Here is a 27,540-nt window from a genome sequence, read left to right as displayed (position 1 = left end):
TATTAAAGAAAATATATGAAAGACGACAGATGTTGTGATGAAATAACCAATTTCCTTCAACAATAAACTACAGATATGTTAAGATCCATAAAAAATGAATTAACACAGTTGAATATTGACAGTTTCATTATCCAGTACTGGCTTCCCAAAGAAATTTCCCTTGTTCGCGATATATGGATCGTTACGGTTCTTTCATTGACTTAATCGACAGTGATAGGCTAAAAACATTTCAGTGTAAGTACGTTGTCAGTCCTACATGTACGTGTGATGTGGTGTGCTTTGTCAGCTTCAGGATTGTTTCAAATATCAAATTGGTCCGTTATACTTCTTTTAAATCTGGAAATAAAACAATATACAATGGTGTGTAAAACTCCATGTTAAATACTACCTATACACTAACAGTCAAATAGGAGACCACACTACAGAGACCTAATTAATGTCAAACAGAATACCAAACTACACAGACAATGCTGTGAACAGAAGGCTCCATTACACTACACACATATGCTTGATGTCAAACAGGTGATCACACTACACAAATACTTGATGTCAAACAGGAGATCACACTACACAGATACATGTTGTCAAACAGGAGACCACACTATACAGATACTTAATGTCAAACAGGAGACTACACTACACAAATACTTGTTGTCAAACAGGAGACCACACTATACATATACTTAATGTCAAACAGGAGACTACACTACACAAATACTTGATGTCAAACAGGAGACCACACTACACAGATACTTGATGTCAAAAAGGAGACTACACTACACAGATACTTGATGTCAAACAGGAGATCATACTACACAAATACTTGACGTCAAACAGGAGATCACACTACACAGATACTTGATGTCAAACAAGATACTACACTACACAAATACTTGATGTCAAAGAGGAGACTACACTACACAAATACTTGTTGTCAAACAGGAGACCACACTATACATATACTTAATGTCAAACAGGAGACTACACTACACAAATACTTGATGTCAAACAGATCACACTACACAAATACTTGCTGTCAAACAGGAGACCACACTACACAGATACTTGATGTCAAAAAGGAGACTACACTACACAAATACTTGATGTCAAACAGGAGACCACACTACACAGATACTTGATGTCAAACAGGAGATCATACTACACAAATACTTGACGTCAAACAGGAGATCACACTACACAGATACTTGATGTCAAACAAGATACTACACTACACAAATACTTGACGTCCAACAGGATATCACACTACACAGATACTTGATGTCTAACAGGAGATCACACTACACAGATATTTGATGTCAAACGGGAGACCACACTACATAGATACTTGATGTCAAACAAGATACCCCACGACACAGATACTTGATGTCAAACAAGATACCCCACGACACAGATACTTGATGTCAAACAAGATACCACACTACATAGGTACTTGATGTCAAACAGGAGACCACACTACACAGATACTTGATGTCAAACAGGTGACTACACTACACAGATACTTGATGTCAAACAGAATACCACACGACACACATACTTGATGTCAAACAGGAGACCACACTACTCAAATACTTGATGTCAAACAGGTGACTACACTACACAGATACTTGATGTCAAACAAGATACCCCACGACACAGATACTTGATGTCAAAGGGGAGACTACACTACACAGATACTTGATGTCAAACAGGAGATCACACTACACAGATACTTGATGTCAAACAGGAGATCACACTACTCAGATATTTGATGTCAAACAGGAGTTCACACTACACAGATACTTGATGTCAAACAGTAGATCACACTACACAGATACTTGATGTCAAACAGGTGACTACACTACATACATACTTGATGTCAAACAGGATATCACACTACACAGATACTCGATATCTACAAGAGATCACACTACACAGATATTTGATGTCAAACGGGAGACCACACTACATAGATGCTTGATGTCAAACAAGATACCCCACGACACAGATACTTGATGTCAAACAAGATACCATACTACACAAATACTTGATGTCAAACAGGAGACCACACTACACAAATACTTGATGTCAAACAAGAGACTACTCTACACTGATACTTGATGTCAAACAAGATACCCCACGACACACATACTTGATGTCAAACAGGAGACTACTCTACACTGATACTTGATGTCAAACAAGATACCCCACGACACACATACTTGATGTCAAACAGGAGACTACTCTACACTGATACTTGATGTCAAACAAGATACCCCACGACACAGATACTTGATGTCAAACAGGAGACCACACTACACAAATACTTGGTGTCAAACAAGTGACTATACTACACAGATACTTGATGTCAAACAAGATACACCACGACACACATACTTGATGTCAAACAGGAGATCCCACTACGCAGATACTTGATGTCAAACAGGAGATCCCACTACGCAGATACTTGATGTCAAACAGGAGATCCCACTACGCAGATACTTGTTGTCAAACAGGAGATCCCACTACGCAGATACTTGATGTCAAACAGGAGATCCCACTACGCAGATACTTGATGTCAAACAGGTGACCCCACTACACAGATACTTGATGTCCAACAGGTGACTACACTACACAGATACTTGATGTCAAACAGGTGACTACACTACACAAATACTTGATGTCAAACAGGTGACTACACTACACAGATACTTGATGTCAAACAGGAGATCCCACTACACAGATACTTGATGTCAAACAGGAGATCACACTAAACAGATACTTGATGTCAAACAAGATACCCCACGACACAGATACTTGATGTCAAACAGGTGACTACACTACACAAATTCTTGATGTCAAACAGGAGATCCCACTACACAGATACTTGATGTCAAACAGGAGATCACACTACACATATATTTGATGTCAAACGGGAAATCACACTACACAGATACTTGATGTTAAACAAGATACCCCACGACACAGATACTTGATGTCAAACAGGAGACCACACTTCACAGATACTTGATGTCAAACAGGTGACCCCACTACACAGATACTTGATGTCCAACAGGTGACTACACTACACAGATACTTGATGTCAAACAGGTGACTACACTACACAAATACTTGATGTCAAACAGGTGACTACACTACACAGATACTTGATGTCAAACAGGAGATCCCACTACACAGATACTTGATGTCAAACAGGAGATCACACTAAACAGATACTTGATGTCAAACAAGATACCCCACGACACAGATACTTGATGTCAAACAGGTGACTACACTACACAAATTCTTGATGTCAAACAGGAGATCCCACTACACAGATACTTGATGTCAAACAGGAGATCACACTACACATATATTTGATGTCAAACGGGAAATCACACTACACAGATACTTGATGTTAAACAAGATACCCCACGACACAGATACTTGATGTCAAACTGGAGACCACACTTCACAGATACTTGATGTCAAACAGGTGACTACACTTCACAGATATTTGATGTCAAACGGGAGATCACACTACACAGATACTTGATCTCAAACAAGATACTACACTACACAAATACTTGGTGTCAAGCAGGAGATTACACTACACAGATATTTGATGTCAAACGGGAGATCACACTACACAGATACTTGATCTCAAACAAGATACTACACTACACAAATACTTGATGTCAAACAGGAGACTACACTACACAGATACTTGATGTCAAACAGGAGACCACACTATACAAACACTTGATGTCAAACAGGAGACTACACTACACAAATACCTTATGTCAAACAGGATATTACACTACACAGATACTTGATGTCTAACAGGAGATCACATTACACAGATATTTGATGTCAAACAGGAGACCACACTCAATAGACACTTGATGTCAAACAGGAGATCACACTACACACATACTTGATGTCAAACAAGATACCCCGCGACACAGATACTTGATGTCAAACAAGATACCCCACGACACACATACTTGATGTCAAACAGGAGACTACTCTACACTGATACTTGATGTCAAACAAGATACCCCACGACACACATACTTGATGTCAAACAGGAGACTACACTACACAAATACTTGATGTCAAACAGGTGACTACACTACACAGATACTTGATGTCAAACAGAATACCACACGACGCAAATACTTGATGTCAAACAGTAGACTACTCTACACTGATGCTTGATGTCAAACAAGATACCCCACGACACACATACTTGATGTCAAACAGGAGACCACACTACACAGATACTTGACGTCAAACAGGTGACTACACTACACAGATACTTGATGTCAAACAGGAGATCACACTAAACAGATACTTGATGTCAAACAGGAGATCACACTACACATATATTTGATGTCAAACGGGAGATCACACTACACAGATACTTTACGTCAAACAAGATACCCCACGACAAAGATACTTGATGTCAAACAGGAGACCACACTTCACAGATACCTGATGTCAAACAGAATACCACACTCAATAGACACTTGATGTCAAACAGCAGATCACACTACACAGATACTTGATGTCAATAAGGAGATCACACTCAATAGACACTTGATGTCAAACAGGAGATCACACTACACACATACTTGATGTCAAACAAGATACCCCACTACACACATACTTGATGTCAAACAAGATGCCCCACGACACACACACTTGATGTCAAACAGGAGACCACACTACACAGACACATAATGTCAAACGGGAGGCCACACTACACCGATTCTTGATGCCAAACAGGAGACTACACTACACAGATACTTGATGTCAATCAGGAGACCACACTATACACATACTTGATGTCAAACAGGATACCACACTCAATAGACACTTGTTGTCAAACAGGAGATCACACTACACACATACTTGGTGTCAAACAGGAGACTACACTACACAGATACTTGATGTCAATCAGGACACAGATACTTGATGCGAAACAGGAGACTACACTACACACATACTTGATGTCAAACAGGAGGCCACACCAAACAGATACTTGATGTCAAACAGGAGGCCACACTACCCGGATACTTGATGTCAAACGGGAGACCACACAACACAGATGCTTGATGTCAAACAGGAGACTACACTCAATAGACACTTGTTGTCAAACAAGATACCACACTACACAGATACTTGATGCCAAACAGGAGACTACACTACACAGATACTTGATGTCAAACAAGATACCACACTACACAGATACTTTATGTCAATCAGGAGACCACATTACACACATATTTGATGTCAAACAGGAGATTACACTACACACATACTTGATGCCAAACAGGAGACTACACTACACAGACACTTGATGTCAAACAGGAGGCCACACTACACAAATACTTGATGTCAAACAGGAGACTACACTACACAGATACTTGATGTCAATCAGGAGACCACACTATACAGACACTTGATGTCAAACAGGAGACCACACTACACACATACTTGATGCCAAACAGGAGACTACACTACACACATACTTGATGTCAAACAGGAGGCCACACTACACAGGTACTTGATGTCAAACAGGAGACCACACTACACACATACTTGATGTCAAACAGGAGGCCACACTACCCGGATACTTGATGTCAAACAGGAGACCACACTACACACATACTTGATGTCAAACAGGAGACTACACTCAATAGACACTTGTTGTCAAACAAGATACCACACTACACAGATACTTGATGTCAATCAGGATACCACACTCAATAGACACTTGGTGTCAAAACAGGAGATCACACTACACACATACTTGATGCCAAACAGGAGACTACACTACACAGATACTTTATGTCAATCAGGAGACCACACTATACAGAAACTTGATGTCAAACAGGAGACTTCACCACACAGATACTTGATGTCAAACAGGAGACCACACTATACAGAAACTTGATGTCAAACAGGAGACTTCCCTACACAGATACTTGATGTCAATCAGGAGACCACACTATACAGACACTTGATGTCAAACAGGAGGCCCCAATACACAGATACTTGATGACAAACAGGAGACCACACTCCACAGATGCTTGATGTCAAACAGGAGACTACACTATTCATGCTCTTCATGTTAAACAGGAAACCACACTCCATAGGCAGTTTACATTGCCTATTAAATATAACACCACTCTGTCGTAGTGTTATTTCTTTATGAAAACATTCTAAAACTAGTTTTAACTAAAATCTGTAATACTCTAGTTATTGTACTGTCCTTTGTCGACAGGTTTTATGGTTCATTTTTTGTGTTTCATGACTTTATAACTTGATTTAGTCACGATATGGCTGAAATATTGCCGATGTGACTATAAACCATAACTCACTCACTCAATTATGAAAACATTCTATTTTGCTCTTATTTTGTTTCTGTTCTCGACCCATAGTTACAGAAAATGTATATGCAACTCTGTTACACATACATTAAGGCAGTGGTGTTTTGCAATCCCTCGCATGACGAGATATCTATGTGCGCGAAATGTTTAGTCAACAAACGACACAATTATCAGACTATTCGCATGTTACAAATATGATGGGACGAAAAACTTGGCAACCTGATCTATCCATATGCAAAAGGACAAATACAAAAGAAAAATGTATTGGCGTCATCGCCGACCTTGTCGTCACTTGATAATTTATTGTGCAAAGCATGGTGATGCATTTGATTTCGGGCAATTTATAATTAGCTCTTTGAAATTATATAAAATGTTGCTGTTCGTCGTGTCAACTTACTACACATGACCGAAGTGAAGTGACGCAGACGTGATTGTATCAAGTACAGGATAATCTCTGTGCATTGTTTTCATAACAAGGGAATTTGACCAAGAAGTTCAATAATGGTCAAATAGCCAATTCCCTTCCACTGATTTACCCACCTGAAGTAGAAATAAACCCATGCAAGTGTTTTATATAAAATATACTGAACCGCAACACAAACGTCATCACGGATAGACATATGAGAAACCTTATTTGTCCAAACACTGTAAACATACTTTGAGACATACTAAAAAGATGAAACTTGGCAAAACTGGTCATCAAGGTTGAAATGAAAGTGTCAAATGTTCATAAAGTGAAAAACAACACTAGTATCTGAGAAAATGGCATCACAAGTCAGTATCTCGTGTGTCCACCATGTGCATTGATGACTGCGGTGCAACGTCGATACATGGAATGGATGAGGCGGTTGATGAAGGCTATAGACACTTGAGCCCACACGTTGAGGAACGTCTGACGCAGTACAGCTGCAGTTGTCGGCCTTGGTCGGACGTCATTCAGCCGTCTTTGAATCTCGTCCCACAGGTGATCAATGGGATTTAAATCGGGACTGAGGGCAGGCCACTGCATAGTTGTCTTGTTGGTCTGGCAGTGTGGGCACGGGCGTTATCATGCTGAAACTCGTGGTTGCAGCGACGTGCCAAATGCGGTATGGCGTGTGATCTCAAGACTTGATCAATGTACCGAGCTGCTGTGACACCATTGCCTCTCCCTGGGCCGATGTTCTGGAAGACCACAGGGCCGACCCTCTGTGCAAGACCAATTCCACTCCACACCATGATGCTCGGACCACCCCACGAGTCTCTCTCAACAATACAAGCATCGGAATAAAGTTCTCCACAGCGTCGCCAGACTCTATCTCTCTCTGCCATCTGCTGTTGAGATACAATAACGGCTCTCGACTAAGAAGAGGACTCTTCTCCACTGCTGGTGGCGCCAATGCTGGGGCTGTGTTGCCCACTGGAGACGGTCCCGGCGATGACGTGGTGTAAAAATGGGGCCCTCGATGTGGCCTGTGGCAGTGGATGTGTCTGCTCGTCAATCGTCGACGTGCGGTGTCCGCGCTAATTTGTCGCTGGTGTGTCCACGTGGACTGTCGAGCAGTTTCCGCAGCAGGAACAAAGCGATCTTGAAGATGCTGTCACACAATCTGACGACCCTGACGTCGGATGGTGACCTTCATGCAATGTTACTTGGGGTGACATTTCTTTTGTGGTTCAGTATATGTGCATAAAGTTTCAAAGTGGCAAAAAGTCTCCACAGGTATGTATGACAAGACGGATGACTTCAGCTCCCAATTGTCAACTTTCGATTTATGTCAAGAGATATTAAAGCAGCCTCAGCCTTTGGTGTCTACATAAAACAACTTTTAAGGCAATGTCGAGATTCGCGTTCTACGAATATTGCAAAGAGACTCATATGACTCTTGCCCAGAGGTTGTTTGATCAGGCTTAGAACAGCTTTCGGTGGGTTGTGTTGTAGACATGTCGGGTGCGGCGGTTCCTGGGTTTGGCTTGTGCAAACCGTTCCCTTGGTTTGTTTCGGGTGAACGGTTGACTGAGTTCGTGACGGGTGTCACCCGTGGGGGCACCCACACCATCATGTTTCTAGGTGATTCATAAACACATGCTGATTATTTACTCTGCTTCTAGGTTCGTGTGTTTGTTTGTTTGTTTGTTGTTTAACGCCTGACTCAGCAATATTGCAGCTACATGGCGGCGGTCAGTAAATACACGAGTCTGGACCTGACAATCCAGTGATGGATATCATGGGCATCGATCCATGCAATTGGGATACGATGACATGCATCAACCAAGTCAACCATCCTGACCATCCGATCTCGTTAGTCGCCTCTTACAAGACATACATACAGACAGACAGACATATATGTATATTTACGTCTCACTCATGGGTACATCAGATTTATCAAAATATACAACACAATATGTATTTTTGAAAATGTAGTAAAATACCCATGACCAATCACTCATCAATTTATGAGAGACGGTCAAAATTTTCTTTTGACTATGTTTAAACACATAATACCATAAGACGTAATACATGGCGCATTGTAAATTATTTTTGTATAAAATATATAGTCGTTTGTCTAACAAGCATAGCCGCCTCTTACGGTAAGCATCGGTTGCTGAAGGCCTGTGCAAACCCGGATCTTCACTGGTCCTGTGCTTCTAGGAGACATCTTATGATTATGGATATGATGTTAATTGCTTATGTTTTCACCAACGGACTCGTGACATCGGTCAGTTTGCACAATTTCAAGTACTTCTACAATATACCATGCACAGGTTCAATGTCCGCCATATTAGAGAAAATTGTATCCCACTCGCACTCCAACTCAACTCACTAACAAGTCTCCTCGATCAATACTAGTAATAGCATTAATCTTGTCGGAGATCTGTCAGAGGCAGACATTAAAAAAATCCTCTGAAAAAATGTCTCTCCAGCAGATCAAAGAAATTTCCCCTTCTGAATCATATTAGCCAGAATACATAATGCTCAATCACCCAATGTAAGTGTCGGGGTATGAGTAGCCGCGTAGTACAATTATATTTACACCCATACTCTTTTTATTCTCGATCTTCTTCTAAAACGACACACACCCTCGTTGTACTCTGAAATAACCTCCCACGGGGTTCCCTCATGGCGGTTATAAAACAAAGATGAGAATCAATACAACAACTTGGCAATGGATCAAGATCCCTGCATTCAAAAACATTTACTGCGTCACCTTCGATAATTGGAATCCAGGGTGAAAAACACTCTCGTGTCTACCTCACACAACAATCTTAAGTGGAGGCTAAATTGTTTAGGGGCCTTATATGCAGGAGCCTTATATGCAGGTGCTTTGCAAAGTCTGCCTTTGATGTTAACAACATTTCCCGTTTTATGCACACAATCCTACCTTTAAGATTGTCTTATGCTTGAACCTTGAATACCAGTAAGATATTGATGAAGTGCAGGATAGTGCATGCAGGATCATGTTTGGTAAAAAGTTAATTGACTCGTGAAATATTTATACTTAAATAGAGCCAGTGGATAGCTCACCATGAGATAACTGATCTTCGAGAGATACTCACTGGAAGTTTGTTGATGCGTAATATATTACTGTAGCTGAATCTGAAGTCGAAAGAACTATTGATCGTGGCCACAACCTATGAAGGACCTTCATCAAGTTCTGCCCTGTTGTTTTAAGACATGTGCAGGGTATATGAGAAGATTGAGTTGGTTAAATATTAGTTATGATGATCATAATATAATGCATCTGACAAATGATGATATTATCGGTCAAAGCAGTACAGCTCATGCTGCTAAAGATACATAACCAATATGAGGTACGAATGTCATGTGGTGTTATGAACCACTCACAGCCTGCTATTTCACAAAATGGTAAAATCAATTTCAGCAATACAATTTTAGACCTGACACATATTATGCTTTGGTATATATCGGAATCTACCGAGACGAATGACAGGATTTGCATAGTAGTTAAATGTTGGAAACACAACAGTTGACCAGTGCCAATACAAAGGAGAACCCATATGGAATGAACTATGGAAATAGAACGCACGAGATTCTCAAACGATAAGAACACTACGTTGGTACTGGTGATCCTCTCCTGGTAAAAAACAACTTAAACAGTAAATAGTAGCTTAACCCTTTGTTCTCATGTCAGTTCTCTCTCCACATTGCGTAATATATATTTCATGAAATATTGTACTATGTGATTAAAAACAGGCATGTTAAATTTTATGTGTGTGCTGTTTCATTACTGGGTCATCTGTCAACAATTTCATATCTTACAGTTGCAAAATATTCTAAATAAAGTAAGACATATATTCAGTCATCCAAATCGATTATGACAAATCATGATTGGTCGCTTGTTGAACATGTTTGCCGACCGACCATCAATTAATTTAATCGCGCATCAATATATTTGATAAGAAAATAAAAGACCGTTTTTTGCATTTGTGAAGAAAATGATGTCTCATTAATACCACGAACAGAACATAAAGTCTAAGAAAAGCAGGTCATAACAGAAGCAGTTATAAAGCTGTTAGCGTTGTTCGTTCTCTTCAAAGTATCCAAACGTAGGTCTGAGAATTAGCACTATGATATAATTGATTTCTTATTGTAAACATGTTCTACTGTCAGAGTGAAAGCTAGTTGAAACACAAGGGACACCGTTCACAGATTGATCCGTCCAAAGTGGTCTGAACCTATGTAAGGCGAAACGTAACATCGATTCTTAGAGGAAGAAGGAAAACCCTCCATTATGTTTAATTAGAAATTTTACTCAAGAGACACTCAAATTCTTTGGAAAGTTTCAGCCAAAACAATCAATAATTTATGAGATTTGGAAGAGATATGTTTTCACTTGATAAATGATCCAGACCCATGCCAGTATCTGTCAATTATCTGTAAGAGACATTGATCGCAACGTCAAAATACTCGTCAGTTTCATGGTGTAGATGCCAAGGGCTGTGTCCCCTGTAATGTGGCATTTGTGTGTATTGTTACAGTAACGGTTCTTGTTGTTTTGCTAATATGGATTGGGTATAATAGCTAAATGTTGCATAGAACTAGAGATACAGATTCAAAGTACAGTCGAATAATATTATAATTCGGACATTGAGGCAACACAGAAATTACCCGGTGTTTAGTGTTCTAGCTTTTCATTATAACAAAGAAACATACGTGTATTTTGTTTTCGAAGGATGATTAAGGAATTATAGCTTTTCATAGCTTCCAAACTCCTTTCCGAAACAAATGTACCTACATTGTATGGTTTACGTCCAGCGTCTCGGGTACGTCATTAAGTGTAGTAGTAGTAGAAGTAGTAGTAGCAGAAGTAGTAGTAGCTGTAGTAGTAGTAGTAGTAGAAGTAGTAGTAGTAGTAGTAGCAGTAGTAGTAGTAGAAGTAGTAGTAGCAGAAGTAGTAATAGTAGTAGTAGTAGTAGTAGTAGCAGAAGTAGTAGTAGTTGTAGCAGTAGTAGCAGTAGTAGTAGTAGTAATAGTAGTAGTAGTAGTAGCAGCAGCAGCAGTAGTAGTAGTAGTAGCAGCAGCAGTAGTAGTAGTAGAAGTAGCAGCAGCAGTAGTAGTAGTAGTAGAGGTAGCAGTAGTAGTAGTAATAGCAGTAGTAGTAGAAGCAGTAGTAGTAGTAGTAGTAGTAGCAGTTGTATTTTCATTATTAGTTGTAGGTGAAGTAGTAGTTGTATTATTATTATTAGTAGTAGTAGTAGTGGAAGCTGTAGTGGTAGTCATAGTAGTAGTAATAGTAGTAGTAGCAGTTGTATTTTCATTATTAGTGTAGTTGTAGTTGTATTATCATTATCATTAGTAGTAGTAGTAGTAGTAGTAGTAGTAGTAGTAGTAGTAGTGGAAGCTGTAGTGGTAGTAATAGTAGTAGTAGTAGTTATTGTGGTAGTAGTATCAGAAGTATAGTGTTGAATGTTAACGTTATTGTTTATCTACCCTTGTTTTATAACAGAGTACGCCGAAACGTGGAGCATTTTCTTCACTGCAAACCCGTGCTGCTTGTCGTCGTCATACTCAACGTCATCGACTGTCTGCTTGTACTCGGAGAGCTCACCTTTGACTTCAACCACGTGGGCAGTAAGTGAATGTACATCTACTTCTTCATGTTTAACGCCGCACACAATAATAGTCCAGCTATATGACGGCGGTCTGTATATAATCGAGTATGGACAAGACAATCTTGTGATTGACATCATGAGCATCGATTCACGTAATTGGGATCGACACGTTGGTTTGGACACTACAAGGTAAACTGAACACTGCAAAGTTCTATGGGCATAAGTGGCCAAATCTTCTAAGGTTGTGCAGAATTGCGTCCCGGGGCGTGTCAAAAACGTGTTCCTCGGTGTGTCATCACTTGCCCTGTGCTCGTGGTTTTCACTAACCCGTGAACCGGCTAAGGGCTGAATCACTTTGGGCTGTCTTCCCACATCAAGCTGACACGCCATGATGTAACTGAAATACTGATTAAGCAGCGTTGCTCCAAACTCACTTTGTGACGTCCTGCATGCTGCAACTATTTACGACTGTTAGCTTCCACTGGTCGCTGGTCCTGGTTCGAATCCCAGATTCTACCCAGTTAAGGATGTCGTCGCAATCCGTGTGTTCATGGGGATGCATCTACAGCACTTGGTTGGGACCCCCACACCATTACACTGACATGCTGTGAAGGAACTAACTTACCATTCACCCACTCACTTTTGTACTCACGACCTTACTTCACTGGATATGTGCAATGTAATGTCACAATTGTATCATTTACACACTACGACTATGTATTCAAACAATAAATGCTGAGAACACGTTTGAAACGTATTTAAAGTTTTAATTTTAACGAGCGTATTTATTATTGTATTCATCATCATCGGAGAAAGTCAATATCGATACTCTCACATGTATCCTTTACAAATCTGACTTACACCTCCCAATAGCACACACGTAAACAGGCTCTTTGTTGAACGATATTATTTTATTCAGATTCATCAGAGAGGTATAGATTGATGGTAGTTATAGGAATTCGAACAGAACTCAAGAAAACTCAAAGAAAACGTTATCGAGTGATTGATTCTACTCAAATACTTTCAAAAATCGTGTGGTTTGTTATTTTGTAAATGCTTCTGTTTGAGGTTAGTTATAAGTTTTCTCTAAAACGAGCTTTAGAAAATCCCCTTCAGACCACTCCACCTAATCACTTACCAGTTTAAATGGTCGTTTTTACCTTTGATGAATCTTGAAAACATGGAACAAAAGTTGTAAAACTCACTTGAAAGGTTCAGTCACAAAGCAACTGCAACGAGACCGGGGCCATCGATCAAGTGCAATTGATTACACGCGAGATAACATACTTCCCTTGTTTAATTGCACAACGATAGGGGAAATGGAACAAATAAGAAGAACTCTTTAACTTTGTTAAAGCTTGCAGCAACACTGCAATACAGAGACATCAATGGAACAATGCTACCCATTTACATGTTAACCATTGACCATTGATATTTCACTTTTCAATTAGACTTAGAGTGGATGACTGTGAGGGACGTATCGATGCTTCGTGATGCAGTGTGCAATACGTAGGTCTATATTAACGCTTAGTCTCTGAAAATACATACGTTTGACAGAAACAAACAACATTTAAATTGAAAAGGAGCACCGGTGTGGTGGGAGATTCAGAACCTGTAGCAAGTCTAGTGAGTGAGTGATTATTGCTTAACGCCGCTTCAGCAATTTTGCAGCTTTTCGTATGTCGCACTCTTGCTGTTTAACGCCGAACATTCTAACCGCGACATCTAAAGATACGATAAATATGTATTTGTGGTGTTCATTATGTCACAATGTATTCTATTCCAGATTTGATAAAAAATCATCAACACTTGTCCAAGGACTTCCTCACACAACTTCAAGATAAATATCCAGATTATTTGCACGGTATCACTGATCATGCTGTGGAAAACATGTATGATAGAATAGTGGCGGCAAGGATAGACTGGACGGGGAATCAAACATTCTGCGACCAAGACGGCAACGGCACCAGTACTCCTCTTCCCCATCACCGACGGAAACGTGCATCAGGGAGCGATGACGGTCACGGTGGAGGACACAGTATTGAGGAGGAGATGGGACATGGTTTCCACTTAACTTCTGTTGCCATTTTATCACTTCTTGTGTTCATAGTAAGCATTCTATTCCATAACCATTACACACTGAAACCCCATTAATCCGGACAATAGTTTTCCCATAAAATAGCCCAGGCACACATTCATGGATTAACGATGAAAATGGATTATGAAAAGTTATGCCATTTATAACGATCCAATCAGTATTTCGGTTTAAAATGTATCCGTATTAACGAGGTTTCACTGTGTAGGTTTATCATTTTGCGATAAACCTTGTCTTTCTATGTTATTTCAGTCTAAGTAATTTGAATGTTCATATTATTTATTAATGTACTGTCAGCTTATTTCAACATTTTGTTGAGCAACTATAAGCTATAGGTATATGTAGGATTTAGGATTCAAATTGCTCTGGGATTCACGATAATTCACGCCGCTATATGAGGATAAGGGAGACATAAGTGACGCCCGTCTGTGGAATAGTAATGAGTAAATTATATTGCGCCAGTATCCACCCCTGCTAGTCTGTTTACAACGTTACAACATTTTTTACCCCGGACAATGAATCAGTTTGCTCTCAAATGCCATTCTGAACTCCGTATTCAAAGTCTTGAGTAAGCTGATCTGGGTACGTCCCCTGGCCTGTATTCAAGTGCCACGCTTCGGGAGGAAGCTGCTTCGTGACGTGGTCAGTGAAGCGCGTTGACACGAATGTAATGCTGTAAGTGCATCTTCTGTTAACAATATCAGATTGCATTTGTATTAGAAGCCATGAGCTCACTTGCAGGTGGTGTTTCCTTGCGTCATAATTTGAACAAAGGATGGAATACCGGATGGAATGAACCAGTCAAAGGACACCGTATGTGTTTATTTCACATGTATTCGCATATGGCGAGCTTTCGGCCTCCTTCTCTGACCGAGCTACCTGGCTAAATCACCCGTTCCATCTCTCCAGATTCCGCTGCCTGCATTGTAGCTCGGGGACTAAAGAAGTGATCAAATTGAAAGCTTTCACTGTTATGTGCTTGCAGTCAATTACCATTGTAGATAATTCCCACAATATGACGATAGATTTCGAAGTCTTCCGCCGTTGCAACAGCTATAATATGATCGTTATCATAAACCCTTACTGCAGCCATATTGCGTGGCGTGTCAAGTGATAGTCACGTAAACGAAAACAAAATGTGAAAGTGTCTATTATGTCGTTAATTGCTCCCCAAGTTTACCCGATGACAGAGAAGCTGATGAAACCATTTACTTAAGATTTATTTTATTTTGCTATAGATTATCTGTGTCTATTTGCTTTCATCAGATAAAGTCATCTGTTCTTCTACAGGCTTCCTTCCTTGTGTCATCTAATTTCAAGGAATATAGATGACGTGTCTTCTTTTAAAGACGTATCCCAACTATCGTCAATTGGTGCGGCATTTCACAGTATTGTCTCTTCTTTTATCGCTTCCCATTAATTATCCTATACTCCTTCAGAATAATAAAAATAATAACATACCTGTTACTCGTATTGTTTTCAGACTGCCTTGAAGATAGGTGCAACTGTCCCTCGGTTTTTCAGGAGCAAAATGCAGGTAATTAGCAAATATCGTTGTATCGCACTGAAAACATATTTTATGCAACGATATTATTGGAATGTAAATGTCTTTAAACCAAATAAGAATAATTGTAAACATATATATGTATAAAATTATTGAAATAGTTCCCGTAGGGTAATATTTAATGATGCTCTAAAACGTGTGTACGTAATGTTAAATCTGCATCGAACTACATGCTGTTTTGCTATAAACATGTGAGTTAAGTTGTCAAGCTAATAATTTTTCAAATTGTTTGGTATTTCAGTTGATGATTAACTTAGTGAAAATATTTAACATGCTATTGTTTGGTTATCATGCATGATGAAAGACGTTCACTTTATTGCTCACGATAAGTTGCGGGGTAAGCAGAAGCTTCAATGTGAACTTAAGGTATTTGAAATTCTTCATGTAAGGTGTTTCAATATCAGTATTCTCCACATCCAGGTGTTCGATGCTCTGGTAATCCTCATCTCCTTCGTTATCGATCTCGTCTTCATCGAAGGCGTCATGAGCATGGAAATAAGTAACTACGTCATCGTTTTAACCTTCCTCTTGCCATGGAGAATCATCCGAATTCTCAACAGTAAGTCAAACATTTGCAATTTGATCAAATTTGAATGACGTATTTAAAAGCGGCAAAACCCTTTTCTATAATGATAAGAGATATCTGCTTAAGGCAGTGTCAAGTGTGAATGAGTAAATGTTGTTTTACACCGCATTTAGCAATCTCCCAGCAATATAATGGCGGAGACACTAGAAATGGGCATTACATATTATACCCATGTGGGGAATTAAACCCGGCGTGACGAGCGAACGCTATAACCACTAGGCTACCCAACCGCCACAGTGTCCATTGTACGATTCCGACTACATCATAAGCATGTGTATGCATCACTACTAAATACTGAATACACCAGGTGTGTTCGCAAAATGGTGAAAATGTATAATATTCGAAATGCAAACATGTGGTTTTGGATAAAGCGCCGTGAATAAAAAAGAGAGTGAATAACTAAAACATATCCGTAAACAGTTGATGGACAACGTATTGTCTCCTGCAGGTTTGATCGTAGCTGTGCTGGACAAACACAGGTTCCAGATGAAGCTTCTCTACAAACAGAAGAAGAAGATCGACAAGCAGTACCAGGAGGCACACGAGAAGAACAAACAGCTCCTGGTGAGACACAGTTATCAAGATGCATTCTTTCATATCTCCAGTTACCTTATGCAGTTTGCCTATAACTAGTAATAGATATGAACCGCATGGGCCTTGGAAGGTAGTGATAAGAGTTAGAAGGCTCACGTCGGTTTGTACAGTATTCAACCATATTAAAGCGTGTCAGCTTGATGTTGGAGGGAGTACTGTGGGTCTTGGTCGCTACCAGAGGTACGGTGCTCATAACCAAGGATTCTAAACAGAGCGAATGAATAATAATGTACAAATGTTAAAGAATTACTTTGACATGAAACTTTTTTGTTATTCGAAGACTTGCAAATTTCAACAACGAATCTATGATTTTTGAATGAAAGTTTTTGGTTACACCAGAACATTTTCAGAGATTGGTATACATATATAATGATATTACTTGTTTCAGAAACAACTTGAGTCCATCAAAGGTTTATGTTCTGAAAAAGGCATCACCTCCCACGAGCTTGGAAAAGCACTTGGTATGTTGGTGAAAAGATATGCTTTAAGATAAAGCAATGTTCTTCGATGTTAATAAGTAACATAGTATTATGTGTAAATATAAGACAATTACGCCATAAATTGCAAAGAACAATGAAGAACAAAGCGTGGTTTATTTCTAGATAAAACATTGTTCAATCATTACATCATTTCTTGAGATTCGAACAGGCGCTCGCTCCTTGATGACGTCGTAATTTGGACGACGTTAGATTTGAGAGGGGAGTGTCTAATGAAATGTTCCCCACAGATGTTAGCTAAGCAACGCAGATAAACGCATTGATCGCATCCAACAGTAGGAAAATATGACAATCGGTATTCGGAGAAAGGATACAGTTTATCGACATGAAAAGTGTGAGAATATACGGGAAATACAAAATTTAACCTCCTGATCATTAAATGGAATCGTTCGACATTACCGAGGTCTGGTTGTATTCAGGAAGTCATCATTATTTGAATACAGGTAAATATTTGTAAACCTTGTACATTTTATTAATATCTACATAATCATGATATCTCATATAAGAAGTAAACGACACGTGGTCGTTATTTATCTTACAATAAAATACTGCAGGACGAATAAACCACTCGGGGCTTCGCCCCTTCCACGCGTCGTTCTTTTCTGAAATAAATGAATAGGTTTTAGAAAAAGATTTTGCTGTGAAAAGAGCGCACTTTTGTTAAAAGTGTTTAGAAATTCCTCGCAACTACTAACTGCTATCAGACAGTACAATTATGTGACATCCAATCAATCTGTGAGGCACAGTGAATGGGATGTAATTAAATAATGGAGTAAGTGACTGGTAGACTGGTTATCAGTCTCTGAGAGTAACCGGTTGTTACCAACTGTAACTGGATTATCAACTGACATCGTGGTTAAAAAGCTTGACTTCATGTGGGAGGAAAGTCTGTTTATCTTTAATGTTTACCACTTTGGCGAAACCCTGGAGCACGGGTATGGCTCTGACAACTGAATCCAGAAATACAGTGAGCTTGGGATTCAAACCCACGATCAATTTTCTGACATGTCTAAGGGACAAAACTTTGCACAGCGAATTGCGACGCTTTTTACGCCTGACCCAGCCGTGCTTCTCCATTGTACACGAAGAGACACAAAAAATGACCGTGCATATAGAACAGTGTGAATGAAGCTGTTTACATTGTTTCAAAATACAAGATATTGGGAAGAACAAAGACATAGACTATTCAAATACTTCTTTCAGTGGCATTTAGAAGTTGGAGTGATGTAGTAAGACGAGTTCTATGGATGAACAACTTCTTTATTACAATTAGTGCGACGTTTCGGTGTAGATCCTAACACCTTTATCAAGCAATAGATGGATAGGGCTGACTGACTGATATAGAAGATTTAACGTGCGCTTTCCGACTGCAGCGTATTTCGCACACGGGCCTGGCCGGACCATTTAGTGTATTCCGAGAAGGGTGAAAGTGGTGTGTGCAACCCTAGAGGGGGCTTTTAGGGGTTGCTTATATTGATTTTTTGAAATTTTTAAATTTGGAATAAATGCCGAGCTGGGTGGAGGAGGGAACTAAGGGAGCCGGGTGAGGTGGGTTTTTGTATGTTTATTGGATTTTGGATTGGTAGATTAATTAGTTTTTAGATGCGCTTAATTAGGTCTGTTTTGATTAGGAATACGCCTAGGGCCTTGAAGTTTTCTAGTTTATTTTGAGGGTTTAGTATTTCATCTAAAGTAGGAACCTTATTTAGATTGAGGGTGGTTTGTAGTGTGGTTCTGTGTGTTTGGTAGTGGGTGCAGTGGATGAGTGCGTGTTCTGTGGTTTCGGGTTGTTTGCAGTGGGGGCAGTTGCCTGTGGTGTGTCTTTTAAGTTGTTTTAGGTGGTTATTTAGGTTCGTGTGTCCTGTTTGGAATTTTGTAATTAATCTGTCAATTTTTTTAGAGGGGTGTAGGATTTTAGGTTTGGCTAGTGGTTTTCTGAGCACTTTTTTGATTTGGCTATTTGAGTTTTGATATTGATTATGCCATTTTTTGGTTATTTTTTGTTTGTTTACACTTTTAATTTCTGATTTTGAGATGGGTAGGTTTAGGCTTATTTCTGGTATTTTGAGAGAAAATTTAGCTGCTTTATCGGCGCTTTCGTTGCCGTAAATTCCTACGTGGGCGGGGATCCACAAGAAGGTTATTTGTTTGCCTGCTTTTGTTAGGTCGTTGGAGCTTTTAAGTATTTGTTTTATTAATTTAGGTCGTTTTTTGGTATTTTTGTTTTGGAGGGCTTGTAGTCCACTAAGGGAGTCAGTGAGAATTAGGATTTTTTTGTTGTTTTTAGATTGTTGGTTATGCTCGGCCGTGAATATAGATTGGTTGTTAGGGAGTCGGTAAGATTGTGTGGATATAACTGGTTGTGTGGTATGGACTCCGAAGCCTGTGTGGTTGGAGATCGGGTCTGAAGATCCGTCAGTGTATATGTGTCACCAATTTGGCCAATTTTCGTGTATGTATGCAAGTGTTGTGGTTTTAGCTATGTTCGGGGTGGGTTTTGGGTGTGGTCGGAGATGGCTGATTTTGAGTCATTTTTTTGTACTGAGGTCTTGTGTTCTTTTATTCTAATGGGTAGGGGCTTGGGTGTTTCTCCTACATAGGAGTCGCCACAGTCACATTGTATGTGATATACGGCTACAGCTGGGTCTTCTTTCATTGATGTAGGGGGCTTGCCCCTACCCATTAGAATAAAAGAACACAAGACCTCAGTACAAAAAAAATGACTCAAAATCAGCCATCTCCGACCACACCCAAACCCACCCCGATCACAACATCCAGTGGAACAACATCAAGATCCTGGCCAACAACCAATCAGACAACAAAATCAGGAAGCTCCTAGAAGCCATCTACATCAAAAGGATCCAGCCAGCAATGAACAGAGACCTAGGCTATTACATCCCGCCTGCTTACCATCACCTAATTGATAAATCCCTTTGTCCATCCAATTAATACAGTGGCTTCCATCATCTCCATCTGTCTGCTTGTTTACTCTGTGTTCATTAGTCATCCACTGGCTTCCAATTAGCTTAATCACCTCTCTGTGCCCATCAACTAGTCACTGTAACAACTTAGATGTCAATAAGTGTATATATATACCTATGTTGTTTAGCCATATCCAGCATACATACACAAAAATTGGCCAAATTGGTGTCACATTTACACGGACGGATCCTCAGATCCGACCTCCAAACACACGGGTTTCGGAGTCCATACCACACAACCAACTAAAACCACACAATCCTTCCGACTCCCAAATAACCAATCAATATTCACGGCCGAACTAATGGGCATGGCCTCAGCCCTCCACAATCAAGAATCCAAAAACAACCAAAAAATCCTAATACTTACTGACTCCCTAAGTGGACTACAAGCCCTCCAAAACAAAAATACCAAAAACCGACCTAAATTAATAAATCAAATACTTAAAAGCTCCAACGACCTAACAAAAGCAGGCAAACAAATAACCTTCTTGTGGATACCCGCCCACGTAGGAATATACGGTAATGAAAACGCCGATAAAGCAGCTAAACTATCCCTCAAAATCCCAGAAATAAGCTTAAACTTACCCATCTCAAAATCAGAAATTAAAAGTGTAAACAAACAAAAAATCACAAAAAAATGGCATAACCTATATCTAAACTCAAATAGCCAAATCAAAAGAGTGCTCAGCAAACCACTAACCAAACCAAAAATTCTCCATCCATCCAAAAAAATCGACAGAGTAATCACTAAACTCCAAACAGGACACACCAACCTAAATAACCACCTAAAAAAATTTAAAAAACACACTACAGGTAACTGCCCACACTGCAAACAACCAGAAACCCCAGAACACGCACTCATCCACTGCACACACTACCTAACACATCGAACCGCATTACAAACCACCCTCAATCTAAACAAGGCTCTCACTCTAGAAGCAATACTAAACCCACAAAATAAACTAGAAAACTTCAAGGCCTTAGGCGTATTCTTAATAAAAACGGAACTAATAAAACGCATCTAAAACCATAATAACCTACCAAATCAAAATCACAAAAACAAACAATCATCCACCATACCCAGCTCCCTTAGTTCTCCTCCCCAACCCCATCGGCATCTATTCCAAATCTCAAAATTCCCAAATTCTATATAAGCAACCCCTAAAGCCCCCTCTTGGGTTGCACAGACCACCCTCGCCCCTTTCGGAAACACATTAAATGGCCTGGCCGGGCCCGTGTGCGAAATACGCGTCAGTCGGAAAGCGCACGTTAAATCTCCAAAGTAAGTAAGTAAGTAAGTAGCCATATCCATCTATTGCTTGATAAAGGTGTTAGGATCTACACCGAAACGTCGCACTAATTGTAATAAAGAAGTTGTTCATCCATAGAACTTGTCTTACCTTATTCAAATACTGTTGGTACACATTGGAAACCTGGGTCTATTGAACATGAGTTTCATGTTAATCTGCAATGCCTTTACTACCAATGTTATGAGAATGAAATATTTGCCACACCTAGAATATAAAAACTTAAATCGCCAAGTAAAGTACAATTTACATAACTCACATGATGTAAATATATTAAGTCAGTAGCTATCGCTCTCGAAAATATATCCTATTTGATTTCTAAACTTTGTTAAGTTAGCAAATGTCCTGTCGGTCACATGACTACAACTATTTTTTGTTCTTTCAATTGTTTTCTGGACCACAAGGCCGAGCTACTGAATAATAACATCTGCCTATGTTGTAACATAAGAAACTTGATTAAGAATTGAAACACCAAGAACAATAAACAGTAAATTAATTCCAAAATGTTTATAGATCTATAAAATGTTTTGATTCTCACAAGAGCTTGAACATGGTTATTTACACAATAAATATCCAGTGATATACAAATATATGTTTGTAGAACAGTACATGTATACGTAGTACGTGTTATTATGCGTGTTACCTGTTCTTAGGTGATAGCCCATGTTAAACTGCGGCATGGTATCTTCGGCATTAAATCTGAACTAGTGCGCACACGCACACGCACACGCACACGCACACACACACACGCACGCACGCACACACACACACACACCATACAGACACTGGCACATAGATTATGCGACACCCATACGGCATCAGCTTCATGTTTCTTCCTCATGTCGTTTTATCTTTACAGACCACTCTCAATCAGGGAAGATGAGCAAGTTGAGGGCTCTCGGCAAACTAGCGTTCCATACGGCAGACACCCTGTCCCCCCACTCCCCTACCGTCAATGGCCACGGCCCTATCTTCTCGCCATCCTCAGCATCCTCGCCAGCCAACAACATACAAGCACCGAGCTTCAGCGAAGCACGGCGCCATAGCAGCAGTACGCCGAACCTTCCTGTCATTGACGAGACGCACGTAAACATCGAGAATGCTTCATCTAAACTTTAATGAGTCCAGATGAAGATGGCATGTCAAGGAAATTTCTAGCCGCCTTTCCTTGCTGCAAACGATTGCATTTCTGCCTGGATACTTGATACCTGAGTGAGTGATTGTTGCTTTCACTGTTTAGAAGGTGCCCAAATGCTGCATTTGACATGAACGGTGTCTAAACGTGAGGTAACGTTTCTACATTGAACGTCTTCATAACATTATCTGTGTATCGCCTAATGCATATACGAGAAATATGCAAAGGAAAGTTCAGTTGAATAAAAGAGGTCATTTGATGACTAAAGCTTCAAGAAGATGGGACACAATTGACAGGAGCACATTGGGCATCATCTGGACCACTCAAGGGAGTAGAAGTACATTGGCGCCGACTTCGTTGTATGGGTGCTGTGGCACATGTGTATATCATCGTTGTTTCTTTCCATGTGTTTGCGTGATGCCGTGAGGAGGAGCAGATACCTAGCCGACAAACTATTTTGTCATTAAAGAGAATGTGTGATTAATGAACTCATATCTGTAAAAATGCAATGCAAGAAACAGTATACCATTACGTTATGGTCATATTTCCTCAAAATTTCGTATTTATTTTGTAGTATTTGTATTAGTGTAAGCAGCTGATTATTAACTTAGCAAACAAATGCAGAACAACAATGGATAGATCAGCATTTCTATAACATATTTATTTTGAAATATGTGAACATGTTCATGATGCATTGATGAGATATATGGGGAACTAGTAAATGTGTACATTGCTATTCCTGACTTCCTTCCCTGTGGGAATTCCCAGTTCCGGTTAGTTCTGGTTAGTTCTGGTTAGTTCTGGTTTGGGAGATACTATTTACTGTATTCATTACCTAGTTGGGAGATACTATTTACTGTATTCATTACCTAGTTGGGAGATACTATTTACTGTATTCATTACCTAGTTGGTCAACCCGGTACTACCGAGACTTACAATGTAGTATTTCTTCCTAGGAAACGTTTCTGTACGGTCGTAGTTTTTTTTAATAATCTATTGTATTATTGTACACATTGTTTTGAATGGTAGATCTTGCACCTTTGGGTATTTAAATATATTGAAGAAAATATATTGAAGTGTAGCCAAAAGTTGTTTCCTTCATATAGACATGCACAGGCGATAGGAGTAATTCACCCTGTTCATGTTAACGGTGATTCACGCTGTACATGTTAATGGTGATTCACGCTGTTCATGTTAATGGTGATTCACGCTGTTCATGTTAATGGTGATTCACGCTGTTCATGTTAATGGTGATTCACGCTGTTCATGTTAATGGTGATTCACGCTGTTCATGTTAATCAAGGTTACGTGCAGATGATTACTCGTCATGTATAACCATGCCATTGTGTACCAAAACTAACACTAAATACAAACCAATAAAAAATACCATATGCACATTATTTAACGTGAAACAGACGAAGTATAATTGTTTATCAACAATATAAAGTATTAATGTTCATGTTGAAGTATGTCCCTTAATAATATTGGGATACCAATATAATATTGATAATGCCCTTTTTTGCAGCATGCACCGTTTACTTAACGATTTTTTGTTTAATTGAAATGGATTAATTCTTTACTTAATGATTCACTTTCCACAACATCTGAAACTTCGGGACATTAAGGAGCTATGCAAAGTATCGGTTGATGATGCAGTCAAATGCGGATATCACTATCTCCTGGGTGTGATCAATATGGGTTCAAATTCGGCTCGTTGTTCCTATAAACAGAACATATATTATCACTCAAACTGGTTTATGATTGGGTTCGTTATAACATCTGTTCCCCATACTAGATTTCGTTATATCCGAAGTTGGCTGTTTTATCGACTAAGTAAAAACATGCAATACGACAATGCAAATGAAACGCAGCGGTAAAATTCTGTTATCGGCCTTTTGTACTCAATTTCCTTTGTCGTCTACATTTGTAAATAGTGGTGTGAATTTGGTGGTTATTTGAGAGAGACATGTATGTCAGTGGTTGGTATTGCGTAAAATAATACTGTTATAGTGCATTTGAGAGTATACGGATATTGTAAAACTAATATAAAGTGGAATTGTTACACTGTGTAGTTCTATTCCATATTTTGATCGTACTTGACTGGATGATTAATTTATGGTTACACCTATAGATCATTTCATCAAGTTTCATTAAAATGCAGCAATGACGTCAAATATGACGTCATCATCACTTAGCTGCCGTTAGTGGTGCTGATTTAACTTTAATTGTTACTTAAGTTTGTGGATATAAGTTAAAGTATATATATATATAAGAGATGTGATAACCGTACCAAAGCGATCGGACATAACTATGCAGTTTTCTTGTCAGTGTCATGTCTATTACAAGGCATATGCATGCCACCTGTCTCTTAAAGTAGCAAAGATAGATTTCGATAGCAGTTGTGTGAGAAATGAAGGGTTAGTGTGTTTGGTGTTTTTGCTTTTTTTCGTTCAGTGGTGGCAGGTCATTTCGTTTTACATAGATAATAGTCGCGCATAGTAGGCGAATTGTTTCGTTACTGTGCTGATAATGTGTTAACAGTTATTGAACCTAGTGAAATTGTTTTTAAGTTTCGTTGTTTAAGAAATATATCGTCAACTAAGAACACGGAGCGAAATATGTTTCAAATATCTTGCTGATGATATCTGAAGTATCTAACAAGAAATAGCAGAGACGTGAAGCAAGTTGCATTTCCAATGTTTTTCGCATAATTATTCATGGTATCTTTTCACAGGGCATGCATTTTGTACTCGAAACGATACAACCTTTTTTAATTACTTTAATTTTCTACGTGTTCATTATCTCATTGTCTTTATCATATGACTTGGATGTTGCTATTCATTTTACACAAATCTAGGAATAACTATTCTATTATCTATTAATTAGAGAACATTCAGTTTCAACAAATGTTCATATTCATTTTTAAAAATCTTGTTTTAGTTTCGCGAGGAAAGTAAAACACTGTCTCAAGATATACAACAAATATTGACTACCATTTTATTTCATCTTGTATGGTTACACAGTGAAACCTCGTTTGTCGTCTGGTTCTGACAGTACAATGTCAACAGTATGGTTTGTAACTCCACCTTAGTTCCTCGGCTTTGGGGACTTGGAGTCAAGGAGGTTTCACTGTATTTCTTAAAGCACTTTCCCAGTTGTTTCAAAAACATTATGACTGTCCTTGCCTTTGTTTACTATAGGTTGCCATGCTCCAAGAATGTCCTACATACCACTGTAAGTCGATTGTGCATGTTGTATATAGTTCTTACAGCAATACAATATAATGAGATTTGAACCACTGCTTTCCACGTTTTGCTCTTCAGCTAGTTTGTGTCACTTCTTTTTGGCATATGCCTGTTACTCTTTACATCATTGTACAGTTTAACAATAACGCTTGTATCTCCGATGATTTCTTGAGATTAAACAGAAGTTATATTTTTGTAGACAGACACAGTTTACTGTTATTCATTTGACAAACATGTGGGAATACCATCTATGCAGTCAAATATTAATGCTTGCCAATGGTTTGTCAACGGTATCATTATTTTCGTGTGCGTTAACGTAGTCGGGGATGTCGTATAACGTCAACAAGGACTCGTTGATGTTGCAAGAATTACCCTGTGCTGCGACAGAAAGACAGAATTGAATGCAGGATAGAATTCAAATTATCGTTTCAACTGTTCGTCTTCTGGTAATTGGTGAATTGGTTGTTGCAACTATTCAAGATCAGCCAACAAATCATTTACTTTTGATGTTACACTGAAAATATTATTCACTTGACATTTGTTTTCAACTTCATTACGCGCGACTACATCAACTGTGGTCCCCTCTAGCACTAATGACGTACCTACGAATGAGGTGTTCTATGAATACATGTGCAAGTCCAAGAACCAGTCTAGTAACGATGACAGTGCTCGCCCTGCCAGGTGCTGATGCTACTGTACTGCCGAGTGTTAAACATAACTTCAGTCGACATAGACTTGTTTAAATACACACACATTTGTTGAAGTTATTGTTTTAGTCACCACTGAAACCCTAGAAATTGAGGGGCGAGTGGGTAGCCTAGTGGTTAAAGCGTGCGCTCATCGCGCCGAAAGCCCGGAATCCATTTCCCACATGGGTAAATGTATGAAACCCATTTCTGGTGTTCCCCCGACGTAATATTGAACAAAACGGCGTAAAACCCAAAATTCACTCACTCGACATTGACTGAACCATATTTCGTAAAATGGCAATGGTATTTGTTCAGTTTTCATCTCACGCTATTGTAGTCATGGTAGCGCGAATGGTGGCTTTGTCATTGACCGATTCAGCCGCTATCGACCACTGGAC

General features: G+C 39.3%; 1 protein-coding gene across 5 annotated transcripts in view; it reads left to right on the top strand.

Moving 5' to 3' along the window:
• LOC139473460 (uncharacterized) overlaps nt 1-26,651 on the top strand; it is a 113,104-nt gene extending 86,453 nt beyond the window's left edge. For all 5 annotated transcript variants that reach the window (XM_071256050.1, XM_071256051.1, XM_071256048.1 and 2 more), the window contains exons 3-9: nt 12,344-12,468; nt 14,236-14,558; nt 16,028-16,081; nt 16,529-16,667; nt 17,143-17,258; nt 17,677-17,749; nt 22,933-26,651. In XM_071256050.1, the coding sequence (XP_071112151.1) occupies nt 12,344-12,468; nt 14,236-14,558; nt 16,028-16,081; nt 16,529-16,667; nt 17,143-17,258; nt 17,677-17,749; nt 22,933-23,192 (1,090 nt within the window). In that variant the 3' untranslated portion in view covers nt 23,193-26,651. The remainder of the gene's footprint in view (nt 1-12,343; nt 12,469-14,235; nt 14,559-16,027; nt 16,082-16,528; nt 16,668-17,142; nt 17,259-17,676; nt 17,750-22,932) is intronic.
• Nucleotides 26,652-27,540: the final 889 nt, after the last annotated feature.

This window comes from Haliotis cracherodii, unplaced genomic scaffold (assembly GCF_022045235.1).
Source record: "Haliotis cracherodii isolate W230 unplaced genomic scaffold, xgHalCrac1.p SCAF_29, whole genome shotgun sequence".
NCBI lineage: Eukaryota > Metazoa > Mollusca > Gastropoda > Lepetellida > Haliotidae > Haliotis > Haliotis cracherodii.
Note: the sequence above shows the minus strand (reverse complement) of the source record. Positions and strands in the feature narration are given on the sequence as shown.